At 44.9% G+C, this 18,139-nt stretch overlaps 1 protein-coding gene and 1 pseudogene across 1 annotated transcript in view; both read left to right on the top strand.

Annotated features, from left to right (window-relative positions):
* The window catches only part of GPA33 (glycoprotein A33), a 45,689-nt gene extending 39,495 nt beyond the window's left edge, over nt 1–6,194 (top strand). The window contains exons 5-7 of the mRNA XM_024742396.1: nt 3,029–3,148; nt 3,874–4,006; nt 4,542–6,194. Coding sequence (XP_024598164.1) covers nt 3,029–3,148; nt 3,874–4,006; nt 4,542–4,680 — 392 coding nt within the window. The 3' untranslated portion in view covers nt 4,681–6,194. The remainder of the gene's footprint in view (nt 1–3,028; nt 3,149–3,873; nt 4,007–4,541) is intronic.
* Nucleotides 6,195–17,195: 11,001 nt separating this feature from the next.
* LOC112398040 (elongation factor 1-alpha 1 pseudogene) lies at nt 17,196–17,853 on the top strand (annotated as a pseudogene).
* The last annotated feature ends 286 nt before the right edge of the window (nt 17,854–18,139 follow it).

The raw sequence follows: 18,139 nt of genomic DNA, 5'->3' as shown, positions 1-18,139 counted from the left end.
CTCACCTATCTATTCTCTGCCTCAATTATTCTGTTATTAATCCCTTCTAGTGTATTTTTCATTTCAGTTATTGCACTATTCATGTCTGTTTGTTTGTTCTGTATATCTTCTAGCTCTTTGTTAACCATTTCTTGTATCTTCTTGGTCTGTGCCTCCATTCTTTTTCTGAGATCTTGGATTGTCTTCACTCTCATTATTCTAAGCTCTTTTTCAGGTAGACCTCCTATTTCTACTTTACTTAGTTGTTCTTCTGGGGTTTTATCTTGTTCCTTCATCTGAAACATATTCCTTTGCCATTTCCATTCCCTAGGCTGCGTGGTTGTAGTTCCTTTTGCTTCCAGTGTCTGCCCCCTGGTGGGTGAGGATGTTCTAGAGGTTTGTGCAGGCTTCCTGGTTGGAGGGACTGGTTCCTGCCCACTGGTGAGTGGAACTGTGTCTTGTCCCTCTGGTGAGCAAGGCTGTGTCAAGGGGTGTGTTTAGAGGTTGCTGTGGGCTCAGGAAGATTTTAGGAAGCCTGTGTGCTGATGGGTGGAGCTGTGTGCCTGCCCTGTTGGTTGTTTGGCCTGAGGCATCCCAGCAGTGGAGCCTACATGCTGTTGGGTGGGGCTGGGTCTTGGTGGCAAAATGGCGACCTCCAGGAGAGCTCATACCAATGAGAACTCCCCAGTACCTCTGCCACCAGTGCTTGTCCCCACAGTGAGCCAGTTCCACCCCCCACCTTCCCAGGAGATGCCACCCCGCCACCAAGACCAGCAGGTATGTCTGGTCCAGGCTTCTGTGAAATCATTGCTTTTTCCCTGGGTCCCAGTTCACACGAGACCTGTGCACACCCTCCAAGAGTGGCATTTCTATCTCCCCCAGTCCTATGGAGTTCCTGCAATCAAACCCCACTGGCCTTCAAAGCCAAGTGCTCTGGGGCCTCCTCCTCCTGATGCCAGACCCCCAGGCTGGGAAGCATGATGTGGGGCTCAGAACTCACTCCTGTGGGAGAACCTCATCTTGTTGTGGCTTCTTCTTTGTCTCTGGTTGTAGAATATCTTTTTTGGTAAGCTCCAGTCTTTTTTGTTGATGGTTATTCAGCAGTTAGTTGTGATTTTGGTGTTTTTGTGAGAGAAGTTGAGCTCAAGTCTGTCTACTCTGCCATCTTGTCTCCAACCAGAAGCCCAGTTTCGTTCATACTATAGATGTGGATATGTGGATAAGCACACCTTTGGGTGTGTCTTCTCAGACCAATTCCCATAAAATGTGAGTCTGTACTTGGCAGTTCCACAGGCTCAGCAGTGTAAGATAGGTTTGTTGGTCGCCCCATCAAATATGGAATTTTGTTCACAAAGTTTCTTGGTTAGGGAGCCCTCGTCTTGAAAATAAATGATGTGTTTTTGTACGATGCTAGCCTTTAAAATCACACAGCCTGTTCCTGCAGGTAGTGCTGCAGGGCACCTGGATCCACATCCTCTTCTGTGGTGTGCTTTTGGTGACCACAACAGGGCACTTACTCATGAACTGTGTTTCTTCTTCATCTATGATCTGGAAGGTCCTGGAATGTTCTTCTCCTTATCACCCTCTCTGTTCTCTTTCCTATAATGTTTTTAAAGTAAGTTGTCAACTTCTCCAGGGAGTTCTAGACCTCAAATGGAATTTTTGTTACTGTTTTGTCATTTCTTAATTTTGTGACCTTGGGCAAGTCACTTGACTTTTCTAAGCCTCTCCAGTTACCACTATGATATTGGAGATAGAAATATTTGTTCCATCTACCATACAAGATTGTTGGAAGAATCAGAGGACATTGTATTTGAGGAAGCACATCCAGACAAGAAAAATCCACACTGAGATACAATCTTGCAACCGAGTGGAATTGGGCAGGGAAAGGATTGGACACCAGGCGAACTGGCAAGAGGTTAAGCTGGAGTGATTTCCAGGGCCAGATCTGTAATGTCACGTCCATATTAAGAAGCCTGGACTTGTTATTGAAGACGATGGGCTGCCTCTGAAATGTCTGAACAGGGCAGTGGCTGGATCCTATTTTCAGTTTAGAACAGCTCCACTGGATGAAGTGTAACCACCTGTTGATAGTGGGGTAGGCAGGCTCTGCAGCAAATCAGAGGACAAAGGTCTCTAACTCTTCTCTCCAAACAGCAGTTATGACAGAGCATCTTTGAGGACAGGACATAAAAATTTGTCTAAGTATAAAGCTCTCCATTTCAAGGTGAAGAAATCCATAGGATCATAGATTTAGCAGGAAGGTTTCTCATGAAGACATCTGGACCATTGTCCTGAATTCAGGAGAATCAGGTGCTTTCCCTCCCACTTCCAGATGAGGCAGCTATGGCTCCCAGAAGTTAAATGGCTTCCTTAAATGGTGGAAGAGGAAGAGGAAGAGTCTAAACCGACAGCCTGCCTCCTCTCTACCTCACCACACACACACACACACACACACACACACACACCCCCATACAAATACCACATACACTCACACACAGAAATCCAGAGGTCAGAGTTCTTGAAATTCTAAAGCCTTCTTTCACATGAGTCCAAGCTAAGGAATTCTGTTTCTGAAGATTATAAAAGTGGTTATAATTATATGGTCTAATTAGACAGCATTTGCACGCAATGTATAATGTATATTATGTTTCCTGAAGACTTACTATACATCAGCCATTTGGTTGTGGGTTTGTATTTGTTAGTACTTCATTTTATGTTCACAATTACTGTGTGATGCAGGCACTATTATTATTTTATTTATAAATAAAGAAACAGGTTCAATGAAGCTAAGTTCCTTGCCCAAATTCAGTAAGTGGCAGAACCAGGCTTCAAACCCAGGATGCCTGCCTGAATTCTAAGCACTTTAGAATTGTGCAGCCCGCCTGGTTTAATCTTCCTGCAGCCCTAGAGGTAGGTATTTTCTCCATATTACAGATGAGGCTTGGACGCGTTCAGTGGCGGTGCTTGTATCTGCCTAGGATTTCCCTAGCCGTTTCGCTCTACTCCGGTGGCCCGTCTCCTCAGCCTGACTCTTCTCCCTTCCCAGTCACAGGACAGATCTTCTCTCTGAAGAACATCTCCACAGAAATGTCGGGCTACTACATCTGCACCTCCAGCAATGATGTAGGGATGGAGTCCTGCAACATCACTGTGGCTGTCAGACCTCGTAAGAGCAGTCTGGGGGGGAAGGGAGGACGAATGCCAGAGGTGACAGGCTGGTGGTCCAGAGTCAGCTGACAGGGACCAACATGGAGGTGAACTGGGCAGCCTCTTTGGGGGTCTCCCATTGGCAGGGTGGCTGAGGTGACGGCCAGATGATCCTGTCCCAGGCTCCCCTCATCTGGAGGCCAGTCCAGTTCCCTGGGTTCTTTGGAAATAGTGCCTTAGGCTGGCTTCTGGAGACCTGCTCGGTCCTGCCTGCCCTTAGGGTCGCTCAGGGGGCAAGGGGGAAGTGCCCAGACTGGGCTGCCACAGAGTCAGGACCCCATCCTTTTGGGGTGGGATACCCTGATGATCTTGGGGATGAACTAGAGTAGGAGCTGGCATGACTGACACCCGAGGACTTTTTTGGAGCCTGTTGGCTCCAAATCTGTTGGCCATCTGTCCTTGTCAACGCTTCCATCCTGAAGAGTGTCCCCCTTGTCTGGTCACATTCCCACGAGGCTGTGACTTTCATGGAACGCTACCAGAAGCAGGCAGCGCGGCCACCTGGGCTGGGAGGGTGACTGGGGCCGCTCAGAGCCTGGGAGGGACCACCTCCCGCCTCCCAGATGCCTGCTGCTGTGGTTCCTCACCCCCGGCGTGCTCACCACCCGGAGCCTCGGCTCGTGTTGGGGGCTCGCGTTGGGGACTGGGGTTGGGGTTCAGGACGTGCGGCTCTGTTTCTCGCAGCCTCCATGAATGTGGCCCTGTACGCGGGCATCGCGGGGGGCGTGGTCGCGGCACTCATCGTCATCGGCATCATCGTCTACTGCTGCTGCTGCCGGGAGACTGGCAAGGCTGAGGATGCGGACGTCATGCGGCCGTGAGTGTCGGGGGTGGGCAGCCCGTTGGCAAGGGTCTCAGCACATTGGGAAGATGCACCCCAGCTCTTCACAGCCTCTTCCACTCATAACACCCCAGGGGGCAGCTGGTAACAGTAAAAAATAACTTTTATCAGCCCCGTTTTATAGCTGAGAAAAGAGTAAATGATTCACCCAAATCCTAAAGTGGCACTGCAGTCTGGAACTTGACTCCAAGGCCTGTAGTTCTCCAGTCTCTGATCTCAGGGTGGGGCTTCCGGTGGGTGCCCAGGGCAGGGGTAGGGGGGTGCAGAGGTTCTGTAACAGGCCGCTCCCTGCTCCCCTCGCAGAGCCAGCCTGTTCCCATAATGCCCTCAGCTCAAGTCCGTGCCACCCTGCTTCCACTCTGAGCCCAGCCCTTCAGCCCAGCGTCCCTTTGCCGCTGGACGGGTGGGGATGGGGGATCTGATGGCTGTCCCGTGGGGAGCACTAAGCCCAGCTCCCTCAGGTCTGAGTGAGTGAGGGCAAACCCTTCCCTTCTGTCCTCACTGCCTGCAGGAATCGGGCGGGCTACCAGGAGCCACCAGAGCAGCTGACAGAGCTTTCCAGAAGACAGGAAGAGGAGGGCGAGGCTGACTACAGGAATGAAGACCAGAGGGGCCCCAGCCGAGAGTCCCTTGACCAGGCTGGCCGATGACTAGGGCCTGCTGCAGGAGGGGGTCAGGGGGAGCATTAGGCGGTTATCCTCCTGCCTCCATGCCTCCCCTGTCCTTTCCAAGCCCCACTTTTCTGACCCTTGGTCCCAGTCATTGATGGGATGCTTCTTCCCCCATGTCAGCTGCTGGAGGACTTGGCTTGGCCTGGCCAAGGAGATCTCACTTGTGACAGCTTGTCAAGGGCGCTCACCTTCGAAGCTGCCCTCCGATTGCTGCGCCCGGCTCAGGGCCCCACCCTCACCCTGGACTAGGCAGCGGCCTCCGCCTCCCCATGGCGCTCCTGTCCCGCTCCGTGGGAGTGATGCCAGCCTCCGGAGGGCCAGAGTTGCCCTCTCCACCTGAGCGCCTAGCACCCAGGGGAACGACTCCTGGCAGAGGTTTTGTGCACAATACATTTTTGTTGAATGAATGAAAGAATAAACGAGTATGTAAAGGAGTCCCTTCATTTGTGCAACTTTGGTGCTTTGGACCCATGTTGGCCTCAAGCTCCCTTTCCAGCCGCATCTCCCGCAACTTTCCTGAACATTCCAGATGCTCCCTGCGAGGGCCACCCCAGCTCCCACTGCACACTCCTTCATGGGGCTTTGCTTTCTCTGTTTGGCTGGGAATGCCTACGCAGCTCCCATCTCTGCCTATCAAATCCTACCTGTCCCTCCAGGCCCATCTCAGATCCCAGCAAATTCTATAACCCCATCCTAATCTCCCACACAGATGGAGACAATCTTGTTACTTTGTCCCACGCCCATCACGGGCCACATGACACAGTTGTCTGAGCATGTCTCTCCCCCTGTGTTACAGGGTGAGCTCCAGGGGACAGGACATGGGCCTCGCTCCCTCTGCTTTCCCCGGAGTCCTCGCAGCCGGCAGCCCTCCTAGCACTCCTAGCGGGTGCTCAATCCAGCTTAATTGGGGAAACTGCTTTGGTAGGTTGGGCCTTCTGCTCTCTGGTCTCCCTGATGGGATTGTGGACACAAAGATGACTCCCACCCAAACCCACTTGCTAGTTTCATGATTTAAGTGGGAGTTAATTTAAATGAACACACACCCATGTGAGCACACACAGAGGAGCTAGTTTGCAGCTGGTCCTGGCTTCTCAGATCATAGTGATTCCTCTCAAGACCAGAGTAACTGACGTGTCCACCTCTGTTTCCTGATACCAAACCCCTGCCCTGACATTGCCCGTTCCTGACTTGGCTGGGCTGCTGCCTCTGCTTTGCTGGCTGGGCTGTCCTGCTGCCCCTTCCACAGCCTCTCCCCTGTTGGTTGATTATTTCTTCTGCTCCTAAGAGCTCAGGCAGTGTCCTGGCTGCTTGGGTCTTGTGACCCAGTGGCTGGTCTTACCCAAATGCAATTTACTAGTAAGTAAACACTGTCATTTTTTCCTGGATGATTATAAAAACAATTCTGTAAATCTGTTGTCTATCTATGATTTTTTGAAATATAATTTTTATATATTTTGTTAAATTCTTTGCTTCAGTAAAAAATGCCATCAGTAGTAATAAAACTGTCAGTGGAGATTCTTATTTCTTTTTAAAGGTGGGTTTTATTTTTTATTTTTTTTAACATCTTTATTGGAGTATAATTGCTTTACAATGGTGTGTTAGTTTCTGCTTTATACCAAAGTGAATCAGTTATATATATACATATGTCCCCGTATCTCTTCCCTCTTGCGTCTCCCTCCCTCCCACCCTCCCTAACCCCACCCTCTAGGTGGTCACAAAGCACCGAGCTGATCTCCCTGTGCTATGCCGCTGCTTCCCACTAGCTATCTATTTTACGTTTGGTAGTGTATATATGTCCATGCCACTCTCTCACTTTGTCCCAGCTTACCCTCCCCCCTCCCTATGTCCTCAAGTCCATTAAGGTGGGTTTTATTCATACCAAGGTAGAGCTTATGTCTCGTGGGCTTATGTTGACCAACCGTGGGCCTCTTGGGCTTCCTAGGAGAGGTAAGGTGAGGTGACAGAGCCGAGCGAGAGGAATAGAGGGTCAGATCCTGTGGGTCCCATCGACTGTGGCCACTATAGTGTCAGGCAGTGTCGCTAGTGGTTGCCGGGGGCGAGACAGAGCCTGTCTGTTTGTGGAAGAACATTCCGAGTGCCTGGGAGTCAGGCATATGCTTCAAGGAAGATGCTGGGGAGGCCCCTGCCAGTTACACCCCAAATAGCGCCCCTCCTGAGAGAGGGGAGGAAGCAGCGCCACCTCCATCCCGCTCCAGCTGTCAGAGACCTGGTGACTCCTCCCCAAGCAGCTTGCCCCACAGTCGGCGCTCAGCTCTGCCACCCTCTCCTGCCATATGTTCAAGGTCCTCTCCTCCATGTTCTTCCCGTGGTGCCCTGTGCTCCCCCCATCCCAGCACCTGTCCCACGGTACTGTCATAACCACAGTCTGTGTCTGCCTAAGCCTGTGAGATTCATGAGAATAGGAACTGAATCTTACTCATGGCCTGGCACGTTGACACAAAACTTGATACCTGTTTGTTGAGTGAATAAAGTTTCGTATCCTGCCCAAGGCCATCTCCTCGTCCTCTAGATACTTTGGGTGCCTTCCAGCCCTCCTGGTGCAAGGTTCTACACACATATTCTTGAGGTAGCTGTGGAAGGGAGGCACCCACCTCCCCCCATCCTGGCCTGGCTCACCTCTCTGCCTCTGGAAGGGCTCTGAAGGTTCACCCACCTTAGCTCCAGGCTTAGGCACGAAAACGAGGGAAATCGGGACCAACTGCATTCATTCAGCTACAAATATTTTGTGAGCACCTACTACGTGCCAAGCACAGTGCTGGCTGCTGGGGATATAAAGGTCACTATGACGTCACTACTCGGAAGGAGCTACATTCCAATGGAGGTGACAGACGGGAACATGAGCATGTGAAATGGAGAAGATGCCACAAGAACGCAGTGGCGGGAGGCTGGACTAACTCAGCCGGAGGGGTTCAGGAAAGCTTCAAAGAGGAGGTGATGTGTGGGCTGCATCTTGAAGGAAAACGAGGAGTTTCACAAGTGGAATGGGGGTGGCGCTGACCCTTCTGTCCTCCATTTCAGGTCTCTCTTACTTGGGTCCAAATCACATTATCAGTTGGTGACACTACACTCTCCTGCTGAATTTATTTCAATCTAGAAGCTCAGTGAGAATCAGATTATTGTAGGTTCTCTTACAGTCAACATTAGCCCAATAGTACAGCCTCCTTCCCAATACAGGGTTTCCAGCTGACAGTTCAAAGTCTTAACGGTGTTTGAGAAGAGAGTCCAAGGCTGCCATTGTCTGAGGGAAGATTGTTTGCTAGACACTTGTTAAGCACTTGAGACAGTTTTTCATGCAATCCTCACTTGTACTTTCAAATATTAAGGCATATGGCAAGGTCAGGCATGCATATCATTACCCAAAGAAGGACTCTAGCTGCCCAGAGAGTTCCCTGCCAGGCAATATGTACCTTGGTAAATTCGCCGCAGTTCAGGGTCTTGTTCTTAAGTTGCTTTTGTGCACTCTGACAGGGCATTGGCTTTCAAAGGCAGAGTCACATTAACCAGACTCACAGAGCCTGATGTACAATACTAATAGCAAGCACTTAGATAGCAGGTGCTCTGAGCCAGCCACTGTTTCAAGCACTTTCCATAGAACATCTCATAATCCTCACCGCAACTCTATGAGATAAATCCTATTATTGTGCCCATATTACAAATGAGGAAGCTGAGGTACAGTGAATTTTAGCATTTGGGATAAACACAGAGTGTCAATTTGCTATTTACAGTTGTCAAGTAGAATGGACTTCTGTCCACCTGACCCAGGCATTCTCACCCTATGGGCACCATGTCCTCAGTTGCTTACTGGGCATGGAATCATAACAAGGGAAGTTGGTTGTCTTCAAGGAGCCCTCCCCCACTGTAGCAGTGTGTACACCCAATCATGTCATCTGTGGCGACTCTGAAACCTTCTCTGGCCTTGACCCTATTCCTGGAGGTTCTGGTTTAGGGCCCTGGGCATCTGCAGAGGTGATGCCTGGTCCCTACTGGAAAGTGCAGGTCCCAGGAAAGGCCTCTTCATGGACACTTGGCTATTGGCTATTGAGTTTGCTCACCGAGATTACCTCTCCTGTGGCCAGTTTCCAGAAAAGCTTGTCTACTGTCTCTATTTTATGGATGAGGAAACTGAGGCTCAGGGAGATAATGTCATCTGAGTTAACATAGCACGTCAGTATCAGAGTAAGGGTTAGATTCAGCTCTGTCTGATTCTGAAGACCACACTCTTCCCATTGACCATATTTCCTCTTGACCCCATGTGTATGTACAGGATGACTGAATGGGGAAAAAGTGGGAGTGGAGACGGAGTTAGGGGGTTTTGTTAGTTTGTTTTAAAATTGGCAGTTACCTACTATAATACAGGTATTTCAGATATAACGTTATATGTGCATTTCTAAAAAACCTTGCATTCTGCAAAATCACAAGCTAAAAATAATAGGGCTTAAAAGAAAATTAGTATTAGAAGCACACCAATAAAGCTTTGTAACCTGATCACTCTTATTTTATTTTTTTAAATTAATTATTTAATTAATTTTATTTATTTGGCTGCGCTGGGTCTTAGTTGCGGCATGAGGGATCTTCGTTGCTGCATGCGGGATCTTTAGTAGCGGCTTGCGGGATCTTTAGAGGCAGCATGCAAACTCTTAGTTGTGGCATGTGGGATCTAGTTCCCTGACCAGGGATCAAACCTGGGCCCCCTGCGTTGGGAGCGCAGCATCTTAGCAACTGGACCACCCAGGAAGTCCCCTGATCACTTTTAAACATTAACAATCCTGGTGAAAATACAAGTGGTGTTAAGTCCATGCTGTTAGTACCAAGTTTCATAGTTATCAACCTCAAACCCTCAGGCCCCATGGGTATCCATTTCTGTAGAGACCTACTCATCAAAATTTAAAAATGATCCAGGCAGCCTCACCGTAGTGTTGCTGGTGGTGGTGGTGGGGGTCTCTCTATTAAAATTTGATTTTTATCACGTGTTGGTTTTAGGCTTATGTGCATCTCTCTGTACCTGAGCTTTCTTGTTAGTACAGTTGAACCTTGAACAACACGGGTTTGAACTGCACAGGTCCACTTGTATGCAGTTTGTTTTCAATAAGTGTATTGGAAAAAGTTTTGGAGATCTGCAACAATTTGTAAAACTCGCAGACAAACCGCATAGCCTAGAAATATCAAAAAAATTAAGAAAAAGGTAGGTATATCGTGAATGCAGAAAGTATATGTAGGTACTAATCTATTTTATCATTCACTATCATAAAATATACACAAATATGTTATAAAAAAAGATAAAATGTATCAAAACTTATGCTCACAAACACAAACCATACATGGTGCCATACCCAGTAGAGGGAAATTTAAACAAGTGTAAAGATACAGTATTAAATCATAATGGCATAAAATTAACTATGGTACATACTGTACTAACGTATATAATCTCATAGCCACCTCCTGCTGCTGTTGTGATGAGCGAGTGTCCACCACGCTGTGGGATGCTAATCAATCATGATGTGAGCAGTTTATCTCTCCAGGAAATTGCATGTCACAGCAAAAAGTGATCTCAAGGTTCTTGTGTATTTTCCATCGTGTTTAGTGCAATACCATAGACCTTGAATAACACCACGGGACCCATACAAAGTGTCACTAGTGATGCTGGAAGTGCTCCCAAGAAGCAGAGAAAAGTCATGACATTACAAGAAAGTGTTAAATGGCTTGATAGGTACCATAGATTGAGGTCTGCAGCTGCGGTTGCCCACCATTTCAAGATAATAAATCCAGCATAAGGACCACTGTAGAAAAAGAAAAGGAAATTCGTGACGTCATTGCTGCAGCTACTCCAGCAGGCTCGAAAACTTTGCACTTTTTGCAAAACAACTTTTAATCTAGTATTGAAAGTGCAGCTTTTATGTGTGTTCAGGATTGATACCAGAAAGGCAATACCTATAGACTCTAATGTGATTCGACAAAAAGTGAAGTCATTATATGATAACTTAAAGCAAAAGGAAAGTGAAGGATCGAAAGCTGGAGAATTTAATACCAGCAAAGGATGGTTTCTAATTTTAGAAAGAGGCGTGGCTTAAAAAATATCAAGATAAGAGGAGAAGCAGCTTCTGCTGACCAAGAGGCAGCAGACGAGTTCCCAGATGCCATGAAGAAAATCACTGAGGAGAGAGGAAATCTGCCTGAACAGGTTTTTAATGCAGATGGAAGTGCCCTGTTCTGGAAGAAAAATTCCACAAAGGACATTTATTAGAAGGAAGAAAAACAAGCACCAGGATTTAAAGCAGAAAGGGATAGGCTAACTCTACTATTTTGTGCAAATGTAGTGGGATTTATGATCAGGACTGCCCTTATCTATAAAGCTGCTAACCCCCCAGCCTTGACAGGAAAATATAAACACCAGCTGCCAGTCTCTTGGCTGTACAAGAAGAAGACCTGGACAATAAGGACACTTTTTCTGGATTGGTTCCTTCAATGCTTTGTCCCTGAAATCATGAAGTTCCTTGCCAGTAAGGGACTGCTTTTTAAAGTTCTTTGGATATTGGACAATGCCCCTGGTCACCCAGAACCTCATGACTGCAACACAAGGCATCGAAGTGCTCTATGGAAATGATTGCCAATGCTATGGAAGAGAACCCCAGTAGGAAGAACATCATGAAATTCTGGGAGGTTTACACCATTCAAGATGCCATTGTTGTTACAGAAAAAGCCATGAAAGCCATGGAGCCTGAAACAATAAATCCCTGCTGGAGAAGACTGTGTCCAGATGTTGCGCGTGACTTCACAGGATTTACAACAGATTCTATCAAGGATGTCATGAAAAAACTGTGGATATGGAAAAAAAAAAAAGTTGGGGAGTGAAGGTTTTCAAGATTAAGATCTTGGAGAAATTCAAAAGCTAACAGACTTCACACCAGAGGAATTAAAAGGATTGGCATACCATATAGAAACATTTTTAGAGAAATGAAAAAGCAGAAAAGTCAGACAGAAATTACAGTGTATTTCCATAAAGTTACACCAAATGTGCCTGTCACTCCAGCCTCCGCTTCTATCTCCTCCACCTCTTCTGCCTCTGTCCCCTCAGCCCACTCAATGTGAAGACGATGAGGAGACCTTTATGATGACCCACCTCCCCTTAATGAACAGTAAATAATCATCATGCCCTACTGTCAATAGATTTATCTGTTGCGTTTGTGTGTGTGTCTTCGTGTGAAAATCTAAAAACTGCACGGCAAGAACTGTCTGAGAAGTTTTTGTGTCATCATCGTCATCATTGCTTAAGTATTCATCGTGTAGAACATCATGTGTAAGACTTGTACTGAAGTGGGTAGCCCATCCTTACATAGGCATAAGGTGAGTGATATTTACAGTAATATGAAATTAATAATGTTTCAGTTTTCTTACTTTGTATTCAAAGAATTACATTACCATGTAGTATGCCTCTCCCTCTCTCATAATTGGAGAAACTGCCTACTAGCCTGTCATCACAGGTAAGTGTGGGTTTTTTAAAAACGTAACAATGTTTCCAATACTGTACTATGAATTTGACTGTAATATTGGATACCATAAACATTTTTTTTACTTACCATTTCTCTATTGCGATTTCTTTTTTGTTTTCTCATTAAACTTATATTTTCCTTTTAATCTCTTTTTAAATATTTTATTTTATATTAGAGTATAGCCGATTAACAATGTTGTGATAATTTCAGGTGCACAGCAAAGTGACTCAGTCATACATATACGTGTATCCATTCTCCCCCAAACTCCCCTCCCATGCAGGCTGCCACAGAGCACTGAGCAGAGTTCCCTGTGCTATACAGTAGGTCCTTGTTGGTTATCCGTTTTAAATATAGCAGTGTGTACATGTCATTTTAATGATTCATTCACTAGTGTATAGGTTAGGCTACCATGAAGCACTTGTAAACATTACACTAGCTACAGTAAAGCAATCATATTGCTGCTTCTTCGTTATCAAAACATGATTCATTATACTTGTAAATAAACATGAATTTCTTTTTCACATTGTCTTTTCATTTTTGATGTTTGGTGTTAGTAACATGTACATACAACATCTACAGCGTTTGTATCATATAAGATGATATTGATGTAGGTACTGTCAGATGAGTTATCTTGTAAACAGACAATGTAAAGCTATGGTATTAATAAATACAGTAAAATACTGTAAATGTATTTTCTCTTCCTTATGATTTTCTTAATAATATTTTCTTTTCTCTAGTTTACTGTATTGTTATGTTATCAGTAAGGCTTCCAGTCAACAGTAGGCTAATAGTAGTTAAGTTTTTAGGAAGTTAAAAGTTATATGCAGATATTTGACTGCACAGGGATTGGACCCCTATCCCCATGATATTCAAGGGTCAGCTGTATATAGATATACCTGCCTTTGCCACTTGTGGGAAAGGGCCACAATATATTGTAGGACCTTTAAAAAGATCGTCTTTTTAAAAATTACACAAGGGAAGTGTCTTTTGTTCTCAACCAGCTTAAGCCAAGCTATGCTACGGTAACAACATAAAATCTCAGTGGTTCACAATAACAAAGGGTTATTTCTTGCTCATATAACATGCCGTCTCAGGTCAGCTCAGCCTTGCTCCACATCTTCCTCCTTCTGGGACCCAAGCTGAAGATCAACCTGCAATAGGGAAGAAACTTTTTATTCTATTACAAGTTAATCAGTAAAGGGATATTGCCTATAAGCTTAAATGATACATAAGAGCTCATTTCTGGGAACCCTGCCTCGCAGGTAATGAGCATTAAGCTAAAATACCCTTGTTTAGTTCACAGGAATCATCCTGACCAGTTCCACCTGTGAATGACTGCAGGGAGGAAGAAATTAACACCTCCCCTCCGGAGGCTGACGGGAACAAGGAAATGTTTGACTTCACTTCCTCCACTTTTAGTATAAATGAAACCTGAGTTCTAACTCAGGCAAGACGGTTCTTTGGGGAACGAGTCTACCGTCTTCTCAGCTTGCTGGCTTTCTGAATAAAGCCATTATTCCTTGGCCCAACGACTCCTCTCTTGATTTATTGGCCTGTCGTGCAGCGAGCAGTTTGAGCTTGGACTTGATAACAAACTTAGGGACAGCCCACCAGGAGCCTTGCTGCTCATGGCTGCCCGTTCACGTCAAGCCCTAGCAGCTGCTGGGGCCACTTGTCCTGGGACATCTTCCCTTCAAAATTCCCCAAAGCAGCACCGGCTGCCCCAGCGCTTGGATGTAGGAGCAAGGAATCAACATTTGGGAGCTGACAGCTCTATACAGTAGGGTAAGTCGCTCCGGTGTGTACCGCTGGAAACTTTATTCCTCTCCATTTGGGGCTTTTTCTCTGCAATAAGCCAATTTGTTTTGCATTTGAGTGGGGTACCATTTTGGAGAGAGGAAGGAGTTGTTGGACTTTTACCCGATGTGTGTACTAGTTCGTTTGTTTCTTTGGATGTGAAGTTCGTGTTTTGTCTTGAATTTGTCTCTAAAAATGGGGACTATTTCAGCTATCCCTAAAGCCCTGTGAGGCGCATTTTGGATAAGTGATCTGATTACAGCTATGAACCCATGGGTGAGAGAAAGATGATATTTTATTGTAACAGTGTGTGGCCACAATATCTGTTAGGATCTCCACAAGGGGTTTAGCAGGGTTATCTCGGAACCCCATGCACCATGTACTGCTACCCTTGCTGTGTTAATTACGTTATTTATGGTCTCCTGTGTCATTGGTATATGTAAAACACCCAAGACCCAACTTGAGGGTTCATTTAGAATTTTCTGTTTGTCCTTTGGGTTTTTTCTTTCATTTTGTTTGGTACTGTTTCTCCATTTACAGCCAAATCAGTTCTGTGATATTTAAAACTTTTACTGATGTCAAATGGAAGAAAGGAACAGGAAAAAAAAGCTGTCTGTTCTTGTCCAAGAGTGGGACATTCCCAGGAAGGAGAGAAAGTTTCCACTTGGTTCCTAAAATCACCAAAAGCTACAAATAAAAGTGTCTTTTCCATAAATATTAGTAAAAAGGGTTTAGTCATCTAGACAGGTGACCTTGATTTGTCCCATCTGCCAGAAATGCAATTCGAATCCAACCTCTTCCGTAACTGTTGGGTTTTATATTGCTGTACCTGATTCATGGCTGAAATTTTGGAATGAGAAGTATGAGGTCTCTGTTTGTGTTTGTACTTGTTATAGATGTGTGGCATTGCCGAAACTAACTTGTAAAAGAACTACTTAATTGGCTTAAGGGAAATCAAGTGCTTATATAAATACTCAAATATAAAAGAAACTGGCCAGAATGAATTTCAGGTTCATGTGATCTAGGAAATATTCAGTATTGAATTAATATCTGGTGTTAAAGTTAACTTAATCTTGTTGCTTTGATTAATACAGACATGTCTTTAGACTCATCAACATTAATTATAGTACTTCTATTGTCCCTAGGTTTACTAGAAATCAAATAAGACGCTATTCCTGTTACAAAGTTTGTCAGCAAGAAAAATAACAATACGACAAAGCTTTTAAGTAAATAAAACAGAGGTAAATGAGGTAAGAGTTTTAGGTAAACTCCGTAGGAATAATTATGCTTTTAGAATGTATATATAAAACAGTGTTTCCAGATTTTCGTAACTTGAAACTAAACTAAGTTAAATGAAGAGAATTTGTTGACTATCTGGGTCATTTCAAATAGGATAGAATATTAATTGCTGGCCAGGTCTAAGTTTACCTACTTTTGCCTTCTTAGGAGAGGAAGACTGAAGCATAAGTTTGTCAATCAGAAAATGCTGATATGACAAACAGTTTACAATTACTTCTTGGTTTTCACTAGAGATTAAGGTTTTAAGGCTAAGAATCATAAGGGAAACATTTCAGTATGCAAAGATGTAGGATGTGTGTTTTTCAGCACAGAAGGTATGAGGAATGAAAATCCCTTTCGTTAAAGGGAAAAAGGTGACATGATCAGTATTGGCTAAGATAAGAATTGAACTTAATTAAGAAAATGAATGTTAAATGTAAAGTGGTACAAAACCTGAATCGGTTTCCTAAGAGGACAAAGTTTTCTTAAAATATCGAACCGCTTTTAGTAATTGTGAGTTATTTGTTTAAGCGATCTGTATTTGCCATTGAGATCTTATTATCGCTGGTTAAAACTTTTTGATATTTTGATAAACTTCCCCCAAATCAAATTCTGGGTGAGGTTCATTTGACCTCTAGCTAACTTTGAAGTTTTCCAAAGGATCCCTGGAACACCTCAAACTATTTGTTTTCTCTCCATCTCAGAGAGAGGAATACTCAACTAACTGGGCTTATTCAGTATGTTGAAATGGGAAGCACTGTCAAATAAGTTGTGATAAAACTCTTTGGACTGTATCATATGGGTAAACGTTATTAATGTACATATTCTGGACATTATATGGAACTCCTAAAATTCTGGTGTATCCTAGTAGATGATATCAGTCCTAATATTAGTAATTATCTTCAGTTGTTTGTCACAGCAGTAACCAAGTTTCTTTTCAGTTGCATTGTAATTGCAGTTGGTTGATGCTGAAGGGATAATCAATTACTAGTTGTAGCTTTACAGTGGCTTTTGAATGACTATAGCTATTTCGTGAAGAAGCACAGAACGATGAAATCCTTTATGTGCAGGCACTTGTGCTCTTACATCAGGGAAAACAAGAAAAGGAAGGGAATGAGAGTGAGGATATGTTGCTTCAAACCTTAACTCCTTCCAGCTGAGCTAGGTGTCCCAGCTGCACTGGCTATTATGCCAATATAGCCACCCCTTCCTCCACCTTCCATTCTTTTCCACCTTCCATTCTTTTCCAGCCCCAATTCCTGACCCTGGGGCTCAGGACTTTCCCTCCTTCTAGGGATCAATTAGAAAATCCTGTTAGTTTCTGGGCCACAGGGACTTGGTCTGGTATCACCATCTAAGAACCAAAAGGGCCAGGAGTTTGGGCCAGGAGCCACTCCCAGGGCAGGACAATTTCAATTGCTGTTATCTCACATAGGGGGTTAAATGCAAATAACTAGCCAGCTGGGTTTATATTTTAATTGGAAAGATCACCACCCTCCTTTATAGGGATAATCCTCTACACCTGAAGCCCACTTGGCAGTACCCACAGATGAACCAAACTGAGATCCCAGTGAGGGAGGAATGCTGGAATTAGAGCAATACTTATTAGTGCATCTTGGCAGGCCTTTGAAAAGGGGAACCAAAGCAAAAGTTTAAACAGAACTCAAGAAATTTGGCAAAAAATAAAAATCCCAGGAAAGGAGACAGAGCTTCCCCCCACCCCCTACCCCTTGAAGTCTACGAAAAGTTAAGACCAGAAGTGTGTGCTCACAGCACCCCAGCCAAGGCCAGTAACACATGGCCAATACTAATCCCATTAAGAAGGGATGTCAGGACACCTAATCTAAAGCAATGTCCTTTGAGGCAAGAGGATCACTTCTCCCATAGACTGACTTGTCAAGATACCAGCCAATGTATTCCTTGCATCTGTCCCTCCAGGACATATACAAAATTGGTGGTATTGGTACTGTCCATGGGGGTCCAGTGGAGACTGTTCTCAAATCTGGCTTGGTGGTCACCTTTGCTCCAGTCAACATTACGACTGAAGTAAAGTCTGTTGAAATGCACTATGAAGCTTTGAGTAAAGCCCTTCCTGGGAACAATGTGGACTTCAATGTCAAGAACGTGTCTGTCAAAAATGTTCCGTCGTGGCAGTGCAACCGGTGACAGCAAAAATGACCCGCCAATGGAAGCAGCTGGCTTCGCAGCTCAAGGGATTACCTTGAACCATCCAGGCCAAGTCAGTACTGGATATGCACCTGTGCTGGATTGTCACACAGCTCACATTGCTTGCAAGTCTGCTGGGATGAAGGAGAAGATTGATCATCATTCTGGGAAAAAGCTGGAACATGGCTCCATATTCCTGAAATCTAGTGATGCTGCCATCATTGATATGGTTCCTGGTAAGCCCGTGTGTGTTGAGCTTCTCTGACTATCCTTCTCTGGGCCGTTTTGCTGTTCATGACATGACAGATGGTTGCTGTGGGTGTCATCAAAGCAGTGGACAAGAAGGGCAGTGGGAACTGGCAGGGTCACCAAGTCTGCCCAGAAAGCTCAGAAGGCTAAATGAATGTTATCCCCAATACCTGCCACCCCAGTCTTAATCAGTGGAAGAATGGTGTCAGAACCGTTTGTCTCAATTGGCCATTTAAATTATAGTAAGACTGGTTAATGATGACAATGCATCGTAAAACCTTCAGAAGGAGAGGAGAAAGTTTTGTGAACCATTTGTTTTGTATGTGGGAAGTTCTACGTTTTTAGTTTTTAAAATCAGTAGCTTCTAATTAGTTAAAACCCTCCTTAAGAAAATTATCCCCTGATTTGGATTAAGGCATTGGAACTACATTCATCCTGGA

The sequence above is a fragment of the Neophocaena asiaeorientalis genome, unplaced genomic scaffold (assembly GCF_003031525.2).
Source record: "Neophocaena asiaeorientalis asiaeorientalis breed wild unplaced genomic scaffold, Neophocaena_asiaeorientalis_V1.1 scaffold99, whole genome shotgun sequence".
Taxonomy (NCBI): domain Eukaryota; kingdom Metazoa; phylum Chordata; class Mammalia; order Artiodactyla; family Phocoenidae; genus Neophocaena; species Neophocaena asiaeorientalis.
Note: the sequence above shows the minus strand (reverse complement) of the source record. Positions and strands in the feature narration are given on the sequence as shown.